The sequence below is a fragment of the Salvelinus sp. IW2-2015 genome, linkage group LG6.2 (genome assembly GCF_002910315.2).
Source record: "Salvelinus sp. IW2-2015 linkage group LG6.2, ASM291031v2, whole genome shotgun sequence".
Lineage (NCBI taxonomy): Eukaryota > Metazoa > Chordata > Actinopteri > Salmoniformes > Salmonidae > Salvelinus > Salvelinus sp. IW2-2015.
Window position 1 is genome coordinate 9,953,101 of NC_036846.1, and position 22,140 is coordinate 9,975,240.

The 22,140-nt window shown below is 41.7% G+C and overlaps 1 protein-coding gene across 3 annotated transcripts in view; it reads left to right on the plus strand.

The window, feature by feature from the left end:
- The window catches only part of LOC111965810 (gamma-aminobutyric acid receptor subunit alpha-2-like), a 58,076-nt gene that overhangs the window by 30,275 nt on the left and 5,661 nt on the right, over window positions 1-22,140 (plus strand). For all 3 annotated transcript variants that reach the window (XM_023990128.2, XM_023990129.2, XM_070444236.1), the window contains 2 exons: window positions 6,268-6,420; window positions 16,169-16,371. In XM_023990128.2, coding sequence (XP_023845896.1) covers window positions 6,268-6,420; window positions 16,169-16,371 — 356 coding nt within the window. The remainder of the gene's footprint in view (window positions 1-6,267; window positions 6,421-16,168; window positions 16,372-22,140) is intronic.

Consider the following 22,140-nt stretch of genomic DNA (forward strand, 5'->3'; position numbering starts at 1 on the left):
TAGATGAGACGCCCGCAGATCCTAACAGAAATGGGCACACCCGCAACAAGTGGCTCAGGTGTGCAGCTCATCCAGGAGGCACATCAATTCGCGAAGCTGTGGCAAGAAAGGGTTTGCTGTGTCTGTCAGGCGTAGTGTCAGACCAGAGCATGGAGGCGCACTACCGCCACACCCATGGACTTGACACACACCAAAAAGAGAGAACCCCGGGTTCATTGCTGGCGAGGAGTGAATTTATTTGGCAAGAGGGCAGGCAAGAGACGTGTGCGATGGCAGCGGCCGGCGGTTGCGTAGGGAGGACTAACCCCTAGCGCTGCACGTTGGACAGTGCACCAGGGCTACTGAAGCTCGGCTTTCATTCTGGGTGAAGGGAGCACAGGCGGCCAGGGTTCGCGCTTTGGAGCAGACGAAGGAAGGCACTGCCAGATGCCTGAAAATGAACCTCCAGCAGGCCGGAAATTTGTGGCCAATCTTGGGTTGTTCCAAATGTGGCGACTAGTTGTTTGGTCCGGAACATCAACGCCTGGCAATGGAAACGTCGCACGGTGGGTTAGGCTGTACAGCACAACCCCCACCTGTGACGGTCGGGGGCCCTCATACCCCTCATGGAGTCCTGTTTCGGACCTTTTGAGGCAGACACATGCACATTTTGTGGCCTGCTGGAGGTCATTTGGCAGGGGCTTGGGCAGTGCCTCCTCCTGCTCAAAGGCGGAGGTAAGCGTCCTGCTGCTGGGTTGTTGCCCTCCTACGGCTCCTCACGTCTCCTGATATACTGGCCTGTCTCCTGGTAGCGCTCCATGCTCTGGACACTACGCTGACAGACACCAGCAAACCTTCTTGCCAAGCTCGCATTGATGTGCCATCCTGGATGAGCTGACTACCTGAGCCCTTGTGTGGGTGTGAGACTCCGTCTGATCGCTAACATAGAGTGAAAGACACGCCAGCATTCAAAAGTGACCAAAGGACATCAGCCAGGAAGCTAGGAACTGAGAGTGGTCTTAGGTCACCAACGCAGACCACTACTTTATTGGGGTGTCTGCTAATTGCCTATAATTCCACCTGTTGTCTATTCCATTTGCACAACAGCATGTGAAATTTATTGTCAATCAGTGTTGTTCCTAAGTGGACAGTTTGATTTCACAGAAGTGTGATTGACTTGGAGTTACATTGTGTTGTTTAAGTGTTCCCTTTATTTTTTTGAGCAGTGTATTTCCATGCTATGAGGTTGAAATAATACTGTGAAATTGTGAAAATTATAATAATGCCCTTTAGTGTAAGAGCTGTTTGAAACCACAGTCTGAAATGTCAGCCTCTTTAGGTTAATAGACCAATAAGAGAGTTCCAAACCTCTCTGCCAATTACAGCAAGTTTCCAGTTTTTCCCTCCCCACTCATAACACTCTCAGACGGTCCTAGCAAAATGCTTTGCTAAGAAGCTGTTTTGTTTATTTTGGACCATATTAATTGAAGAAAATCACAGTAAGGTACTTAATTGTTACCAGAAATGATTTTATATAAAAAATCTAATAAAAAAGGCTGCATTGGACCTTTAATGAAAATATTGTGGGTTGTTTTCTAACCAATCAAGTGTATTCAAGCCTTTTTGACATTTCATCTTTATCTATTTGTCTTTATCCCCTCACCTGGGTCAATGGCAGCAGTCCTACATAGCACTGTAGTCCATGCTTCCCTCTGTCCTTATCAGAGGACACAGGTTGGCATTTATTGGGGTGACTCATGTACTGGAGGCAGCTTGGCATATAGTCACTAGCTGGCACAGCCACAAAGTATAAAATAAAATTTGATTTTAAACTTAACCACACTTCTAACATTAATCCTATCCAAAACCTTAAATTAAAGACCAAAAAGCATATTTTTGTTTTCATAATTTTTTGATGATWTAGAGCCAATTTTGACTTTGCAGCTGGCCCATTTAGTGGAAATTGCACAGCTCTGCCTCCAGGACAAGATTCATCCCAATAAACGTCAACTTGCTCAGAGGACTAAAGTTAATGTGAAATCAAATGATTGGCCTAGATTCCATCAGATGCATTGGACATTAGCATCTCAAGTGAGGGTGTGCTGGCGTCATCAGTGCCGACAGGAGGCTGAAGCTATCTAGAACCAGGCTCTCCATCTTGATTTACACCCACAGAGGGGTATGTCAAGCTGCCCTGTCTCCTGCCTCCTTCTGGAATGAGAGTGCATTGGTCATCTGCTGGAAAGGCATCCTTCCCCTGGTCTACTCCATTCCCAATCAAATGTGGCGGATTTAACAAGCTAAAGGGGAGGGCACCTCYCATCTTCCACTTTAGAACAGTGAAGAGACCCTCACCACCACCGTCTCTATTTACAGATGGGCTGTGTACAGCTCTGACAGCTGACGCTTAAAGTTAGTGAGGGAGATATAAGTCTCCAACTTTAAGTCTCCATCACTCCAACCAGTGATTTTTGCAATTCGTTCCAGTAATTGGCAGCAGAGWACTGGAAGGAAAGGCGGCCAAAGGAGCTGTTGGCTTTAGTAGTATATGGGGCTTTGGTGATGAAATGGATGGCACTGTGATAGACTGCATCCAATTTGCTGAGTAGAGTGTTGGAGGCTAATTTGTAAATGACATCGCCGAAGTCAAGGATCGGTAGGATAGTCAGTTTTACGACGGTAAGTTTGGCAGCATGTGTGAAGGAGGCTTTATTGTGAAATAGGAAGCCGATTCTAGATGTAACTTTGGATTGGAGATGCTTAATGTGAGTCTGGAAGGAGAGTTTACAGTCTAACCAGATACCTAGGTATTTGTAGTTGTCCACATATTCTGTCCACATATYCACATAAGTCAGAACCGTCCAGAGTAGTGATGCTAGTTGGGCAGGTGGGTGCGGGCAGCGATTGGTTGAAGAGTATGTATTTCGTTTTACTAGCATTTAAGAGCAGTTGGAGGCCTCGGAAGTAGTGTTGTATGGCGTTGAAGCTCGTTTGGAGGTTTGTTAACACAGTGTCCAAAGAAGGGCCAGATGTATACAGAATGGTGTCGTCTGCGTAGAGGTGGATCAGAGAATCACACGCAGCAAGAGCCACATCAGTGATATATACAGAGAAAAGAGTCAGCCTGAGAATTGAACCCTGTGGCACCCCCATAGAGACTGCCAGAGGTCCAGACAACAGGCCATCCGATTTGACACACTGAACTCTATCTGAGAAGTAGTTAGTGAAACAGGTGAGGCAGTCATTAGAGAAACCAAGGGTGTTGAGTCTGCCGATAAGAATACGGTGATTGACAGAGTCGAAAGCCTTGGCCAGGTCGATGAAGACGGCTGCACAGTACTGTCTTTTATCGATGGCGCTTATGATATCGTTTAGGACCTTGAGCGTGGCTGAGGTGCACTGTTGGTTTTCTTCCGCCAGGGGTGAAGGGTAAGATCCATGTTTCTGGCCCTCCCAACCCTGGCTGAGGCAGTAGGGTTCAAATGAAATTGTATTTGTCACATTCACCGAATACAACCTTACTGTGAAATGCTTACAAGCCCTTAACCAACAATGCAGTTAAGAAAAATATTTACTAAATAAACTAAAGTAAAAAATAAGAGCAACAATAAAATAACAGTAGCGAGGCTATATACAGGGGGTACCGGTACCGAGTCAATGTGCGGGGGTACAGGTTAGTCGAGGTACTTTAGGTAATATGTACACTACCGTTCAAAAGTTTGGGGTCACTTAGAAATGTCCTTTTTTCTTTTTGAAAAAATAATCAAATAAAATGTCCATTAAAATAATATCAAATTGATCACAAATACAGTGTAGACATTGTTAATGTTGTAAATGACTATTGTAGCTGGAAATGGCAGATTTTTTATGGAATATCTGCATAAGTGTACAGAGGCCCATTATCAGCAACCATCACTCCTGTGTTCCAATGGCATGTTGTGTTAGCTAATCCAAGTTTATMATTTTAAAATGCTAATTGATCATTAGAAAACCCTTTTGCAATTATGTTAGCACAACTGAAAACTATTTTTCTGAATAAATAAGCAATAAAACTGGCCTTCTTTAGACTAGTTGAGTATCTGGAGCATCAGCATTTGTGGGTTCGATTACAGGCTCAAAATGGCCAGAAACAAAGCCCTTTCTTCTGAAACTCCTCAGTCTATTCTTGTTCTAAGAAATGAAGGCTATTCCATGTGAGAAATTGCCAAGAAACTGAAGATCTCGTACAACGCTGTGTACACCTCCATTCACAGGACAGCGCAAACTGCCTCTATCCAGAATATAAAGAGTGGGAGACCCCGGTGCACAACTGAGAAAGAGGACAAGTACATTAGAGTGTCTAGTTTGAGAAACAGACGCCTCACAAGTCCTCAACTGGCATCTTCATTAAATAGTACCTGCAAAACACCAGTCTCAACGTCAACAGTGAAGATGCAAATCCGGGATGCTGGCTTTCTAGGCAGAGTTACGAAGAAAAAGCCATATCTCTGTCCAGTGTCTGTTCTTTTGGCCATCTTTTAATCTTTTCTTGTTATTGGCCAGTCTGAGATATAGCTTTTTCTTTGGGTTGGGTGTGGAGCCAGACACAGCAGGGATTCAAACTGTAGAAAACTGTTCCTACATTTGAATATAAAAATAGATTTTATCAAACAAAACTATGCTACAGTTTATCTCTGAGACCCTCAGGATGACAAATCAGAGCAAGATTATTGAATGTAAGTACATGATTTACCTTCAGAGGTGAATGTATCAAACCAGTTGCCGTGATAAAAGTTGTTGTTGTTGTTGTTGTGCACTCTCCACAAACAATAGCATGGTATTGTTTCACTATAATAGCTACTGTAAATTGGACAGTGCAGTTAGATTAACAATAATTTAAGCTTTCTGCACATACAGTATAAGAAATGTCTATGTCCTAGGAATTTTTTCATATTACTTACAATGTCATGTAAACACATTAGTGCACGTTAGCKCAACTGTCCCAGTGGAGGGACACCGATCCCGTAGAGGTTTTTAATTTGGCATTGTTAAGCCACAGATAAAGAGCCAAAAACAAGTATTTACCCCATTGCACAATTTCCACAAATTGTTGACATGGAGCCTGGATATTGATACCCAGTTAATTGGGATTTGTTTTACCGATCTACACAAAATGCTCCACAATCTTTTGATGTTTGAGCCACTTGATTGCAATGGCGGTAGAGGACCTTAAATCTGTTATGTCTGTGGAGTGATTATCATCTTCATCCTGTAATTACCGTCTTCCCGCTCGCAGGGAAGCACGCGTAAGCTTCTCTGGAGTAAATCCCACCACGTCTTGCAGATTCTCTCCCCCCATCGACGACAGAGAGACATCAGGGCAGGCATGCAAATGAACCTCCCCATCCACAATAGAGAGACATCGGGGCAGGCATGCAAATTACCCTCCCCTTCCACGACAGAGAGACATCAGGGCAGGCATGCAAATTAACCTCCCCCATTTCCCACGTCCCCATGGGGACAATGGCTATTTTAAGCTTAGGGGTTAGAGGTTAGGGTTAGGGTTACAATTAGGGTTAGAGTTAGGAGTTAGGGTAAGGAGTTGGTGGTTAGGGTTACAGGATAAATTTATGTTAAGGTTTAGGGAAAATAGGATTTTGAATGGAACTGTATTTTAGGTCCCCACGAGTATAGAAGAACATAACGTGTGTGTGTGAAGACAGGAGAGCGAGAGAGCATTAAGACTCCCTGTAAATGGGGTGAAAGCAGGCAATACTGCAAGTGCTCTCAAATAACAGGGAATAATAAATATTTGGGGATTAGGTGGGGAAAATTCCCTCCCTCCAGTCTGCTGAAAAGGAGTTTCCTTCTGCCAAGTTGCAGTATCAAGGTCCTCATTGCAGAATCAAAGCAAATGTGATATATTTCTCTGTTCTGTTGACACGGGTAAACATCTTTCTCTTCTCATCTCGGGTTCTCTTTGAGATATTCTCCCATTACAAGTCATTCATGCTGCTGCGGCATTGGCATAATTGAATTTCCTCGTTAGAGGTTTAGTTTTGCATTGCGGTTATACAATTACAATGYACAAAGCTTTATTCAATAGGCTTATTGTTTGAACTCTGAAAAGTCCATAGTTTTTTGAACATTGCATATCCAMCCCTAAGCATCCACAACCATATTATTCTGAATTTGCATATGAACTAGTGAAAAACGAATAGAATCGGACGTAAATAAATAACGCTATCCTTCAAAGAGTGGCACTGTAGTCGAGGCCGTATAAATTAATAAAGCACTCTCTCTCTACAGGCGAATACACTGTCATGACGGCACATTTCCATTTGAAGCGGAAGATTGGATACTTTGTGATCCAGACCTATCTACCATGCATTATGACCGTCATCCTCTCCCAAGTATCCTTCTGGCTGAACAGAGAGTCCGTGCCAGCTAGGACTGTGTTTGGTGAGTATGGGGCTCCTTATCCGACAGTGATGTTATCATAGACCAGGTATTCAAAACTGGGGTACGTGCAATGCCGTCGGGGTACGGCAAATAAAAAAGTGATGAATATTTTATTATACATACATACATACATACATACATACATACATACATACATACATACATACATACATACATACATACAGTTGATGTTGGAAGTTTACATACACTTAGGTTGGAGTCATTAAAACTCGTTTTTCAACCACTCCACAAATTTCTTGTTAACAAACTATAGTCTTGGAAAGTTGGTTAGGACATCTACTTTGTGCATGACACAAGTCATTTGTCCAACAATTGTTTACAGACAGATTATTTAACTTATAATTCACTGTATCACAATTCCAGTGGGTCAGAAGTTTACATACACTAAGTTGACTGTGACTTTGAACAGCTTGGAAATTCCAGAAAATTATGTCATGGCTTTAGAAGTTTCTGATAGGCTAATTGACATCATTTGAGTCAATTGGAAGTGTACCTGTGGATGGATTTCAAGGCCTACCTTCAAACTCAGTACCTCTTGGCTTGACATCATGGGAAAATCAAAAGAAATCAGCCAAGACCTCAGAAAAAAAATTGTAGACCTCCACAAGTCTGGTTCATCCTTGGGAGCAATTTCCAAACGCCTGAAGGTACCACGTTGATCTGTACAAACAATAGTACACAAGTATGAACACCATGGGACCACGCAGCCGTCACACCGCTCAGGAAGGAGACGGGTTTTGTCTCCTAGAGATGAACGTACTTTGGTGCGAAAAGTGCAAATCAGTCCCAGAACAACAGCAAAAGACCTTGTGAAGATGCTGGAGGAAACAGGTAGAAAAGTAGCTATATCCACAGTAAAACGAGTCCTATATCGGCACAACCTGAAAGGTCGCTCAGCAAGGAAGAAGCCACTGCTCCAAAACCGCCATAAAAAAGCCAGGCTACGGTTTGCAACTGCACATGGGGACAAAGATCATACTTTTTGGTGAAATGTCCTCAGGTCTGATGAAACAAAAATAGAACTGTTTGGCCATAATGACCATCGTTATGTTTGGAGGAAAAAGGGGGATGCTTGCAAGCCGAAGAACACCATCCCAACCGTGAAGCACGAGGGTGGCAGCATCATGTTGTCGGAGTGCTTTGCTGCAGGAGGGTCTGGTGCACTTCACAAAATAGATGGCATCATGAGGGAGGAAAATTATGTGGATCTATTGAAGCAACATCTCAAGACAACAGTCAGGAAGTTAAAGCTTGGTCGCAAATGGGTCTTCCAAATTGACAATGACCCCAAGCATACTTCCAAAGTTGTGGCAAAATGGCTTAAGGATAGCAAAGTCAAGGTATTGGAGTGGCCATCACAAAGCCCTGACCTCAATCCCATAGAATTTTTGTGGGCATAACTGAAAAAGCGTGTGCGAGCAAGGAGGCCTACAAACCTGGCTCAGTTACACCAGCTCTGCCAGGAGGAATGGGCCAAAATTCACCCAACTTATTGTGGGAAGCTTGATCAAGGCTACCCGAAACGTTTGACCCAAGTTAAACAATTTAAAGGCAATGCTACCAAATACTAATTGAGTGTATGTAAACTTCTGACCCACTTGGAATTTGATGAAATAAATAAAAGCTGAAATAAATAATTATCTCTACTATTATTCTGACATTTCACATTCTTAAAATAAAGTGGTGATTCTGACTGACCTAAGACAGGGAATTTTTACTAGGATTAAATGTCAGGAATTGTGAAAAACTGAGTTGAAATGTATTTGGCTAAGGTGTATGTGAACTTCCGACTTCAACTGTATATATCTTTTTAAAACAGTCCATTTATGTTTTCMAACRGGGCTATACATTTGGGTGAGGTTTTTTTCTCATCTGAGTARCCTCRTTTCACTGCCAAAAATCAAATGAAACCATCTAGTGTTCAGCGAAATAACAACACAATGTCAAATACATGCAGCCTAGTCAAATAATTAACATCCAATCACGTTGACATAGTGGAGTGGTAACGTGCATGCAAGCAGTTGCTTCCGACACCACTTGGGTACACTGCARCATCCACCAAGAGGCTCTTGCTGCCAAGGGAATGCCTGACAGCTTGAAAGAMGTTTTGGACACTACAGTGAAAATKGACACTACAGTGAAAATGTAAACTTTGTTAAAGCAAGGTCCCTGAACTCTCGTGTATTTTCTGCACTATGCAATGATATGGGCAGCGACCAGGTAACGCTTTTACAACATACAGAAGTGCGCTGGTTGTCAAGGGGCAAAGTATTGACACGTTTAAAAAAAATTGAGAGACAAGATTAAAGATTTCTTTACTAACCATAATTTTCACTCGCTTGCATGATAATGAGTTTCTCACACGACTGGCCTATCTGGGTGATGTTTTTTCTCCCCTGAATGATCTGAATCTAGGATTACAGGGACTCTCCGCAACTATATTCAATGTGCGGGACAAAATTGAGGACATGATTAAGAAGTTGKAGCTCTTCTCTGTCTGCATTAATAAGGACAACACACAGGTCTTTCCGTTATTGTATGATTTTTTGTGTGCAAATGAACTCAAGCTTACGGACAATGTCAAATGTGATATAGCAAAGCACCTGAGTGAGTTGGGTGTGCAATTACACAGGTACTTTCCCGAAACGGATGACACATTGGATTCCTTATCCCTTTCATGCCCTGCCTCCAGTCCACTTACCGATATCTGAACAAGAGAGCCTCATCAAAATTGCAACAAGTAGTTCTGTGAAAATTGAATTTAATCAGAAGCCACTGCCAGATTTCTGGATTTGGCTGCGCTCAGAGTATCTTGCCTTGGCAAATTGCGCTGTTAAGACACTGATGCCCTTTGCAACCACGTACCTATGTGAGAGTGRATTCTGGGCCCTCACTAGCATGAAAACTAAATACAGACACATACTTTGTGTGGGAAATGATTTAAGACTGAGACTCTCTCSAATACAACYCAACATTGCAGAGTTATGTGCATCCTTTCAAGCACACCCTTCTCATTAACCTGTGGTGAGTTATTCATAATTTTCGATGAACAAATAAGGTTTTATAAGTAAAATGGTTAAATAAAGAGCAAAATGATAGATTATTGTTATTTGTGCCCTGGTCCTATAAGAGCTCTTTGTCACTTCCCACGAGCCGGGTTGTGATAAACTCACACTCATTCTTATGTTTAATAAATGTATCATATAGTGTGCGTGTGGCAGGCTTACAATGATGGAGAAAAAAAAAACATTTGAGAGTGTGCTGACACTGGTGCTAGAGGATATACGCAGCTGGAGGGTGAATGTTTGAAGGGGTACGGGACTATAAAAAGTTTGGGAACCACTGTCCTAGACTAACCCCTCTGMGTGTCTAACTGCAGTTCAGTGTTTCTCTGTGGTGCCAGAAGCCTTGGGGATGTGCCCTGTGTGTCCGTTAGCCTGTCTTCCAACCCACTCTGCAGCCCCAATAGCTGTTTGTATTGCTGTGCAATGAATGAGCAACACTTTAAATGCGATCCTGTGCGACATCCTGAAAAGCCAAGTGAATTTTCATTCTGCCATAGCAAGGTAATTTAATCAAGTCCTAGTGGCCAAGAGGAAGGCTAACTTAATGGTGTGACAAGTGTCAACAGGACTTGGCTTGTTTACAAAAGGGGGTTGATTGTACTCCATGGGGGAATATAGACTACAAAAATATGCTTTATACACATGGGGAGACATTGATTMATTGATTTTATTTGATTTACTAAATAAACTAAAGTTAAAAAAMTAACAATAACGAGGCTATATACAGGGAGTACTGGTACTGAGTAAATGTGTGCGGGTACAGGTTAGTCCAGGTAATATGTACATGTAGTTAGGGGTAACGTGACTATGCGTAGATGATAAACATAATGTAACAGCAGTGTAAAAACAAAGGGGTCAATGCAAATAGTGTGGGTGGCCATTTGATTAATTGTTCAGCAGTCTTATGGATTGGGGGTAGAAGCTGTTTCAGGAGCCTTGTGGACCTAGACGTGGCGCTCCGCTACCGCTTACCGTGCGGTAACAGAGAGACCAGTCTACGACTTGGGTGACTGGAGTCTTTGACAATTTTTGGGGCCTTCCTCAGACACAGCCTAGTATAGAGGTCCTGGATGGCAGGAAGCTTGGCCCCAGTGATGTACTGGGCCGTACGCACTAACCTTTGTAGCGCCTTACCCTTACGGTCAGTTGCCGATTAGTTGCCATACCAGGCGATGATACAACCAGTCAAGATGCTCTCGATGGTGCAGCTGTTGAGGATCTGGGGACCCATGCCAACTCTTTTCAGTCTCCTGAGGGGGAATAGGCGTTGTCGTGCCCTCTTCATGACTGTCTTGGTGTTTGGACCATGATAGTTTGTTGAGGATGTGGACACCGAGGAACTTTAAGCTTTCGACCCGCTCCACTAAAGCCCAGTCGATGTGAATGGAGGCGTGTTCGGTCCTCCTTTTCCTGTAATCCACGATCAGCTCCTTTGTCTTGCTCACGTTGATGGAGAGGTTGTTGTCCTGACACCAAACTGCCAGGTCTCTGACCTCCTTCCTATAGGCTGTCTCATCGTTGTCAGTGAGCAGGCCTACCACTGTTGTGTCATCAACAAACTTAATGATGGTGTTGGAGTAGTGCTTGGCCACGCAGTCGTGGGTGAACAGGGAGTAAAGGAGGGTACTAAGTATGTCACCCCTGAGTGGCCAGTGTGGCAGATGTGTTGTTGCCTACCCTTAACACCTGGGGGCGGCCCATCAGGACGTCCAGAATCCAGTTGCAGAGGGAGGTGTTAGACCCAAGGTCCTTAGCTTAGTGAGGACCTTTGTGGGCGCTATCTGTTGGGGCGGTATGCGAATTGGATTGGGTCTTTGGTTTCCGGGACAATGGTGTTGATGTCATATCACTGCAGAGGTGAGTACCATTCACATGATAAACACAGTATATCACATAAAGGAGAAGTACATCACTAAATAGTGTGCACCGAAAAACAGCATTCTGATGTGTTCACGGTAGAAATGGCCCATAGCTGTGTAACCAGCTTTAAGGGATCAGGCCATTTCTAGATATGATTGGGTATGCTCTGAAAAGGAGGAGTTAGTTGGTTTATTATTCTCTGTGTCCCTTTAAGTCTCCTCATTATTTCAGTGCCACAGAGAAGTGGGCAGCGAATGAACGTTTAAGAAAAAACTTGGTTAAAGAAATTCAAAGAACTTATTCTGGACCTTAGTTCTAAAAATACTCTGAGTAAATACAGTCTCATCTCTAATCTGCAGATACCCCCCCCCACTCATTAAAATAAAAGGAAATCTGAGCTAAGCTGAACTTCAGTGGGGACTGTTTTCATACAGCCCTCAAATCAAAATATCAGGCGCAAATGTGGCATGAGAAAATTTGAGATAAGTCTGCTTATTTATTTTGTTATATTTTGTGTATATCAATGGTGACATTAATCGATGACAAGGTGCACTGTTCTAGGTAGAAGACATCAAATCAAACTTTATTTGCCACATGCGCCAAATACAACAAGTGTAGACTTACTTACCAGCCCTTAACCAACAGTGCAGTTCAATAAGAAGAAAATATTTACCAAGTAGGCTAAAATAATAAAAAGTAACACAATGAGAATAACAATAACGAGGCTATATACAGGGGGCACCGGTACCGAGTAGTTTACATGGTATTTTACTTACGCCTACAAGAAAACAAATGCACCATATGTTGCAATTAGGAGTGTTAACGTTTAAATATTAAAACTTATAAACAAAATTGGGATCCTTAACGTTAAGAAAAAATCWAACTGAAAAACAGAAGGGGGAGCCTAAAGAGCCTGGCCGCTCTTTGGGCTCCTGTACACACAGACAGAACCGGCATGTGACACACAGCATAAAATAATGCACCGTTTACACAACCTATTGTAGCCAACACCACTATCACCAATAGCGACAACAACAGTGTCACATCAAAGGTGACWGGCTCATGGTGCTGAAAGGACAGCGACCCTAATACCTGTGCATTCCATGGCGCTGAAAGAGAGCCCGTTTTGATGAAACGCAGAGACAGCAGTCACACACAGCATCAAATAAGGTTAAAGAATAAGCAGCCCATTCAATGGAGTAGGCCCCATAAAAGCACAACCATTTCATTTCCAAAATGAAATTAACAAACCAGCTATTAATTYCCATTGCAAATATATTGTATCACGTTCATCACACTAACCGGTGATCTAAAGTTTAAATGCAATAATGTTTCAGTCATTATTTTCAAAGGGATATCTCACAGCAAGCGAGGTGCAACAAAAAACAGTGCCACTTACCAGATGATTGACATTTGTAAATTAAGTTTGAAAGTTGATCTATAACAAATTAGCAACATCCACCTTGAAGTCCACCTTGAACAGCTGCTACAGATGTTGTCACCTTTGTAACACTACTACATCACAAGCTAGCTAACGCTACTAGCGACACTGATTATTTTATCATGCGCCCCTTCAATGTTTTATGGCAGACTATTAGTGTGTTGCCGCCACCCACTGTTATTCTGTATTATGAATTCATTACCTCTTGCACTCTCAGTAGTGAGGCCTAGACCCGTCACTTTAAAAAATAAATGGTCCCACCCATTGCAAGTCAAAATGTGATTGGTTCATTTAGGGCTGTTGCGGTGACTGTATTACCACCATACTGGCAGTCACAAGTCATGAAGGCAATCAAATTCCACGTGACTGTTTAGTCACRGTAATTAGACTTCTCCAAGCTCTGATGCTGCTGATGATCATTAGGAGCCTACCAAACTTGCTAACTGCCTGGTACTCAGCACTCWATTTTCCCTCTAATCACTCTGACATCAATGCAAATGTGTTCGAAAATCKAATTAAACACTTCATGAGAGCCCATGTGCTCATGTTGCTCAACATTTCTATATGCTATGCAATTGCTCGAGAAAACAGAGTGATGGCCTCTCCTAAAAAGAGGAGGCTCCATCAGCTTTCGATAGGCTAGGCCTACTATATTTATTTCTGAACTTTACTAATATTAAGCGCATTGTTTATCTTTACAACAGRAGTAATAGCCTACCTGGCTGGCATGAAAATGAACCACGGGCAAAAGCGTCCTCAATTAGCTATTTAAGTGCATAGATTAGATGTATTTTTCCCCGCTGCMCCTGTTTTGAAACTGGACCATTATCATGCTCCTATCTAAATCAAAACAAATGTTACACATATAATTTAGTATATGTAAAGACGAGATKAAATCAAGAATAGTCTGATGGGTGACAATATTAGCCTATCACTTGGCAACTTTTTCGAATCATAGTCGCACACCTCATGTAGCCTAGCCCATAGGCCTTTAGGTTTTGATAAGGTTTGTATCACAACTTAAGTGGCAAAATAACATCTTAAAATGAATCACATGAATCTGATTTACAAGGGGTGTGGAGCCTAACTGACATACACTACCGGACAAAAGTTTTAGAACACCTACTCATTCAAGGGTTTTTCTTTATTTTTACTATTTTCTACATTGTAGAATAATAGTGAAGACATCAAAACTATGAACTAACACATGTGTAATCATGTACATARCCAAAAAGTGTTAAACAAATCAAAATAYATTTGAGATTCTTCAAATAGCCACCCTTTGCCTTGATGACAGCTTTGCACACTCTTGGCATTCTCTCAACCAGCTTCATGAGGTAGTCCCCTGGAATGCATTTCAATCAACAGGTGTGCCTTGTTAAAAGTGAATTTGTGGAATTTCTTTCCTTCTTRTTGCGTTTGAGCCAATCATTTGTGTTGTGACAAGGTAGGTGGGGTATACAGAAGATAGCCCTATTTGGTAAAAGACCAAGTCCATATTATGGCAAGAACAGCTCAAATAAGCAAAGACAAATGACAGTGCATCATTACTTTAAAACATGAAGGCTAGTCAAAACGGAACATTTCAAGAACTTTGAATGTTTCTTCAAGTGCAGTTGCAAAAACMATCAAGCGCTATGATGAAACTGGCTCTCATGAGGACCGCCACAGGAATGGAAGACGGATGATCTCTGCATGTGTATTTCCCACCGTAAAGCAAGGAGGGAGGAGGTGTTATGGTGTGGGGGTGCTTTGCTGGTGACACTGTCTGTGATTTATTTAGAAATCAAGGCACAATTAACCAGCATGTATACCACAGCATTCTGCAGCGATACGCCATCCCATCTGGATTGTGCTTAGTGGGACTATCACTTGTTTTTCAACAGGACAATGACCCAACACACCTCCATGCTGTGTAAGGGCTATTTTACCAAGAAGGAGAGTGATGGAGTGCTGCATCAGATGACCTGGCCTCCACAATCCCCTGACCTCAACCAAATTGAGATGGTTTGAGATGAGTTGGACTGCAGAATGAAGGAAAAGCAATCAATAAGTGCTCAGCATGTGTGGGAACTCCTTCAAGACTATTGGAAAAGCATTCCAGGTGAASCTGGTTGAGAGAATGTCAAGAGTGTGCAAAGCTGTCGTCAAGGCAAAGGGTGGCTATTTGAAGAATCTCAAATATAAAATATATTTTGATTTGTTTAACACTTTTTTGGTTCCTACATGATTCCACATGTGTTATTTCATAGTTTTGATGTCTTCAATATTATTCTACAATGAAGAAAATAGTAAAAATAAAGGAAAACCCTTGAATGAGTAGGTAGTGTATGTGACCAATAAAATKTGATTTGATTTGAAATTACATGGATTTATTAGACTTTTTAAYGTGTGTGGAAGCCAGGAGATGCTAAATGTGTTTGTTAATTAACGAACGGTCAATTACGTGAGACCGACAGTTATTTGCTTGACAATCACCGGTTGATTACATTTTGTGACCGCCACAGCCCTATGTTCATTCCACTATCACTCCAAAATTCTGCTGTAATACAATGGTAAAGCTGTCCAGCTTCTGAAGGCCTAGCCAATGGCTGGCTGAGCAGGTTCAATGTTTCTACACAGATACCACTAAATAATATCCTGATTGGATATTTTTTTCTATTCAGTATTAACCCTTCTCTTTCTAACACAAACTGAAGAGATTAAATCAGAAAATTATTACAATTATTGTAAAATAGAAATGTAAATGTTTTTTTATAATAATTTTATTTATCTATTTTTATAAATCCTTAAGCCTTCAAGGCCCCTGATGGTTCCCCACTGATAAAACCAAGATAAGCTATTTAACGTTAGCTAGGCTAACTTAGTCTACATAACTTTAAGTGTCCACTTTCTCCCCTTCCAAATCCTACGGTAAATAACAACACCACCATTCAGATTATTCAATCGCAGCCTACCTGTTGGCTCTTGGTGTTGTAGCCTGTCCTTTTAATCCCATCTTCCATTGATTAGATGGGAAATAAATAAAATAAGAAATGTGCCTAGATATCTCCTTATGAATTCAAGTTGTGCCCCAGGCTTTTCCTGTAACACTGGAGCATCCTAAATGTCATCTTGCTTTGATGTTACAGTAAAGCATATGTTGGTACATGTTAAATTATGCATTCTCCTAAATTACATAAAACAGTAACATTTCACTTTAAATCTGTGCTATGCCGTGTCATTACTATACACCTAAACTACTTTGCTAACCCGAATGTAATTATTTGGCTGTACATGGTATCTGTTGATAAGGTACTTAAATAATTGAATGATAATCAAAGGGAACTGACCAAACTGAAACTGTTTGCTGTTCCCCTAGGTGTAACCACTGTCCTGACAATGACCACACTGAGTATAAGTGCTCGTAACTCCCTCCCCAAGGTGGCCTACGCCACGGCCATGGACTGGTTCATCGCTGTCTGCTACGCCTTTGTCTTCTCTGCCCTCATCGAGTTTGCCACCGTCAACTACTTCACAAAGCGCAGCTGGGCCTGGGATGGGAAGAGCATTGTGAATGACAAGGTAATGGAAGCATAACCCCCTCCGATGGCCTAAAAGGCAGCATTTTCAGAGATCGCATATGGTGATCTGTTTGTTTTGAAGGTGGCCAAWCCATTTCCATATGATTTTCAACCCGAGGTCCTTTGCATGTGTTGTGTTTGCATCAGCATTCAGGTCATTTCCTGTTCGACAGCCACAGGCAGTGCTGTACCTGGAAGACCATCTGCATACGTATGAATGTATACATACAGTGCCTTCAGAATGTATTCACATCCTGTGACTTTTTCCAAGTTRTTGTGTTWCACTGGCCTACACACAATATCCCATAATGTCAAAGTGGAATTATATTTGTAGATTTTATTTTTTAAGTCAATAAGTATTCAACCCCTTTGTTATGGCAAGCCTAAATAAGTTCAAGAGTGAAAGTAAAAATTTGCATAACAAGTCACATAATAAGTTGCATGTACTCTGTGTGCAATAATAGTCATAATAGCCTCATCTCTGTACCCTACACCATCATCTGTCAGGTCCCTCAGTCAAATAGTGAACCTATTGGTGGATTGGTAAAAAATAAGAATATCCCTTTGAACATGGTGAAGTTGTTAATTATACTTTGGATGGTGTTTCAATACACCCAGTCACTACAAAGATACAGGTGTCCTTCCTAACTCAGTTGCCGGAGTGGATGGAAACCTCTCAGGGATTTCACCATGAGGTCAGTGGTGACTTTAAGACAGTTACAGAGTTTAATGGCTGTGATAGGAGAAAACTGAGTATGGATCAATAACACTGTAGTTACTCCACACAACTTACCTAATTGACAGAGTGAAAAGAAGGTAGCCTGTACAGAATAAAAAAATATTCCAAAACATGCATCCTGTTTTCAACAAGGCACTGAGGTAATACTGCCCAAAAAAATTGGCATAGCAATTAACTTTTTGTCCTTAATACAAAGTGTTATATTAGGGGAAAATCCAATACAACACACGACTAAGTACCACTCTCCATATTTTCAAGCACAGTGGTGGCTGCATCATTAGTTATGAGTATGCTTCTAATCGTTAAGCACTRGGGAGTTTTTTCAGGATAAAAAAAGAAACTGAATTGAGCTAAGCACAGGCAACATCTGAGGGGAAAACCTTGTACAGTCTGCTTTCCACCAGACACTGGGTGATTAATTCACCTTTCTGCAGGACAATAACCTAAAAATAACCTAAAAAAGGCYAAATCTACACTGGAGTTGCTTACCAAGAACACAGTGAATGTTCCTGTGTGGTCGAGTTACAGTTTTGACTTAAATCTAATTGAAAATCTATGGCAAAACCTGTAAATGGTTGTCTAGCRATGATCAACAACCAATTTTACAGAGCTTGAAACATTTTGAAAATAATAATGGGCAGATGTTGCCAAATCCAGTTGTGGAGAGCTCTTACAGACTTACCCAGAAAGACTGACAGCTGTAATTGCTGCCAAAGGTTCTTCTACAAAGTATTGAATCAGTGGTGTGAATACTTGCAGTAACAGTCAAAAGTTTGGACACACCTCATTCAAGGGTTTTTCTTTATTTGTACTATTTTCTACATTGTAAAATAATAGTGAAGACATCAAAACTATGAAATAACACATATGGAATCATGTAGATGACACTGTCTGTGATTTATTTAGAATTCAAGGCACACTTAACCAGCATGGCTACCACAGCATTCTGCAGCAATACGCCATCCTATCTGGATTGCACTTAGTGGAACTATCATTTGTTTTTCAACAGGAMAATGACCCAACAAACCTCAGGCTGTTTAAGGGCGATTTGACCAGGAAGTAGAGTAATGGAGTGCTGCATCAGATGACCTGGCCTCCACAATCACGMRACCTCAACCCAAACCATCTCAATTGGGTTGAGGTTGGGTGATTGTAGAGGCCAGGTCATCTGATGCAGCACTCCATCACTCTCCTTAGTTGCGTTAAGGACCACAAGCAGCCAACAAGTGCTCAGCATGTGTGGGAACTCCTTCAAGACTGTTGAAAAAGCATTCCATCTGAAGCTGGTTGAGAGAATGCCAAGAGTGTGCAAAGCTGTCATCAAGGCAAAGGGTGGCTACTTTGAGTAATCTAAAATATATTTAGATTTGTTTAACACTTTTTTGGTTACTACATGATTCCATATGTGTTATTTCATAGTTTTGATGTCTTCAATATTATTCTACAATGTAGAAAATAGTAAAAAAATAAAGAAACCCCTTGAATGAGTAGGTGTGTCCAAATGTTTGACTGGTACTGAATATATCTTTTCACTTTGTCATTAAGGGGCATTGTGTGATCATTTTTTTTGTTTATATTCATTTTTAAATTTAGGTGGTAACACAACAAAAATGTGTAATAAGTCAAGGTCTATGAATAATTTCTGAAACCTACAACCAAGCACGTGCCAGATCAGACAAATTAATGTGGCGATACAAACACAAAAGGTCACAGCATATTTACTTAAATGTTCAGAGAGGGAGAGTAAATTGGTACCCCATGAAGCATAGCCAGGATAAATTGGTTAATGTTCAGGAAGGGAGACCCATGAAGCATAGCCAGGATAAATGTGTTAATGTTCAGGAGGGAGACCACATGAAGCGTAGCCAGGATAAATGTGTTAATGTTCAGGAAGGGAGACCACATGAAGCATAGCCAGGATAAATGTGTTAATGTTCAGGGAGCGAGACCACATGAAGCGTAGCCAGGATAAATGGGTAAATGTTCAGGGAGGAAGGACCCCATGAAGCATAGCCAGGATAAATGGGTTGAGATGAAAGAAAATAACAAAAAGGAGAGGGAAACTGTGAAGAGCCATAGAGTGATAGGGGCTCTTTCTGTGTGGGAAGATACGTTTGAAGTGAATCAGACTTTGATGGGGAAAAGACACTTTGCACCTTGTTAATCAGTTAGTGACAACAACAAAAAACATAAAAGCTGAGGTGGAAAGGTTGGGGCTTAGTTTCAACCCATCCTTCAGAATGTATTTGTTCATTTTCAAAAAAGCATATACATGTAACTGCCAGGGATACAAACAATATTGAAAGCAGGTGCTTCCACACAGGTGTGGTTTTTGAACTAAAACAAAAACAAGTTAGGGGCGTGGTTCAGAAAACCAGTCAATATCTGGTGTGACCACCATTTGCCTCGTACAGCACAACACATCTCCTTTGCATAGAGTTTATCAGACTGTTGATTGTGGCCTGTGGAATGTTGTCCCACTCCTCTTCAATGGCTGTGCGAAGTAGCTGGATATTGGCGGGAACTGGAACACGCTGTCGTGAAGTAGCTTGATATTGGCGGGAACTGGAACACGCTGTCGTGAAGTAGCTKGATATTGGCGGGAACTGGAACACGCTGTCGTGAAGTAGCTKGATATTGGCGGGAACTGGAACACGCTGTCGTGAAGTAGCTGGATATTGGCGGGAACTGGAACACGCTGTCGTGAAGTAGCTGGATATTGGCGGGAACTGGAACACGCTGTCGTACACTTCGATACAGAGCATCCAAAACATGCTCAATGGGTGACATGTCTGGTGAGTATGCAGGCCATGGAAGAACTGGGACATTTTCAGCTTCCAGGAATTGTGTACAGATTATTTTGACACGGGGCCGTGCATTATCATGCTGAAACATGAGATGATGGCGGCAGACGAATGGTACGACAATTGGCCTCAGGATCTCGTCACGGTATCTCTGTGCATTCAAATTGCTATCGATAAAGTGCAATTTTGTTTGTTGTCCATAGCTTATGCCTGTCCATACCATACCACCACCGCCACCATGGGCACTGTTCACAACGTTGACATCAGCAAACCACTCGCCCACACAACGCCATACACACTATCTGCCATCTGCACGGTACAGTTGAAACCGGGATTCATCCATGAAGAGCACACTTCTCCAGCGTGCCAGTGGACATCAAAGGTGAGCATTTGCCTACTGAAGTCGGTTAYGATGTCGGGACTGCAGTCAGGTCAAGACCCTGGTGAGGTCGACGAGCACACAGATGAGTTTCCCTGAGAAGGTTACTGACAGTTTGTGCAGAAATTCTTTGGTTGTGCAAACCCCCAGTTTCATCAGCTGTCCGGGAGGCTGGTCTAAGACGTTCCCAGGGGGGAAGAAGCTGGATGTGGAGGTCCTAGGCTGGCGTGGTTACATATGGTCTGCGGTTGTGATTAGGACACTAGCGGTCACAAAATTTAGTCAGCCTGTGATTGACAAGCAAATAACTGTCGGCTTCACGGTAATTGACCGTTGATTAACATAAACACATTTAGCATTTCCTGGCTTCCACAGTGCCAACAAGCCACTGATGCTGACATTTGGAACATCTACATTTTTAAAAGTCTAATAAATCCATGTAATATAGCCTAAGCCTTCACAATAAATCCATTATTTATTTTAGACATGTCTAAAGAAGCATGATATGAAGAAAATGCCATTTCAGAAGAACAGAATAGCATACTCTGAGTTGGCCTTATGTTAGATCCTTATCTGGCTATGCCAAATGGCTGTGGTCTACACTAGTTCATTAAGCAGACAAGATTTGCTTAGAATTCCATGGCATTATTTTATAGTATGAAGAACACAATTGAACAAAACTGAATAAAATAGAAAGGGTATTTTCTCCAAACGATTTGAGGTAGTGCGCACATATTCTGTGTTGAGCGGTTAACAAAGAAATAGGTATTCTTATATACTTAATTTGGAGTTGTAACTTTAGTTGTTCTCCAAACGCTGGGCTATATGTTTTGATTTTTTATAAATTGTAAGGCTGCATGATGTGACTCTAATGATGATTTGAAAAAGTTTGAAAGGCGTGAGCTCTGCTTAGTTTTTTTGCACAGGCTGTACACACTACATCAGTAACTCATTCACAATTTGACAAGCACTTGATAATACCTAGAATTTCACAGAGGCATCCCCTTTGTGTGGCCGTAATGTACCCTAAAGAAATACATGCCTTTTGCCAGTGGCCGATGTGCCCTTCTCCCTGAGTGCTGCGTGCTCCATCACGTGATAGGGTCTTTCTCACAGACTACAAATGAAGACGGACACATCCGGGACGCAACTGCTCGCGTCCTTATCCAATTCCGAGGTGCATATTGAAGATATTGGAAGAACTGTCCACATTTACTTTTCGTCAGCCAACAAGCTGAGTAGGCCTAACGAACAGCAAAAGCACTAGCCTATGTCAATCTACTATCCCCCATAGTACAAAAGTCGACCTTTTCTATTCTGTGCGAGAAATAAATATTCCAAGCATAATCTGGGACAGTTGTGGGATGSGATAGATCCCAAATTAATTCAACCACTTGCATTAAAAAAACKTTTTTACGCAATGTGGCTGACGCAACAGATCAGAATGTTTAGCTTAAAATGTTGATAAACTATTAGACTATTTCCTCACATTATAAGCGCATAAATGCGGAAAACAYCATTATCAAAAGTGACTGCAAATGCAGTTATGCCAGTAATGCTTTTATTATAAAGATTCATTTTTATGGGGAAAATGTTCTTCCCCAAACTTGAAACTCACGGGCTGGTTGTGTATGCCAGTTAGGCTCTACATCCCTTGTAAAGCAGATTAATGTGCTTAATTTTAAGAAGTTATTTGGTCACTTTAGTTGTTATACAAACCTTGTTAAAACATATAAGCCTATGGGCTAGGCTACATGAGGTGTACGACTATGATTAGAAAAAGTCGTTAAAAAAAAACAATAATACGGTCACCTCAACAGCCCTAGTTGTGAGGCCGGTTGGACATAT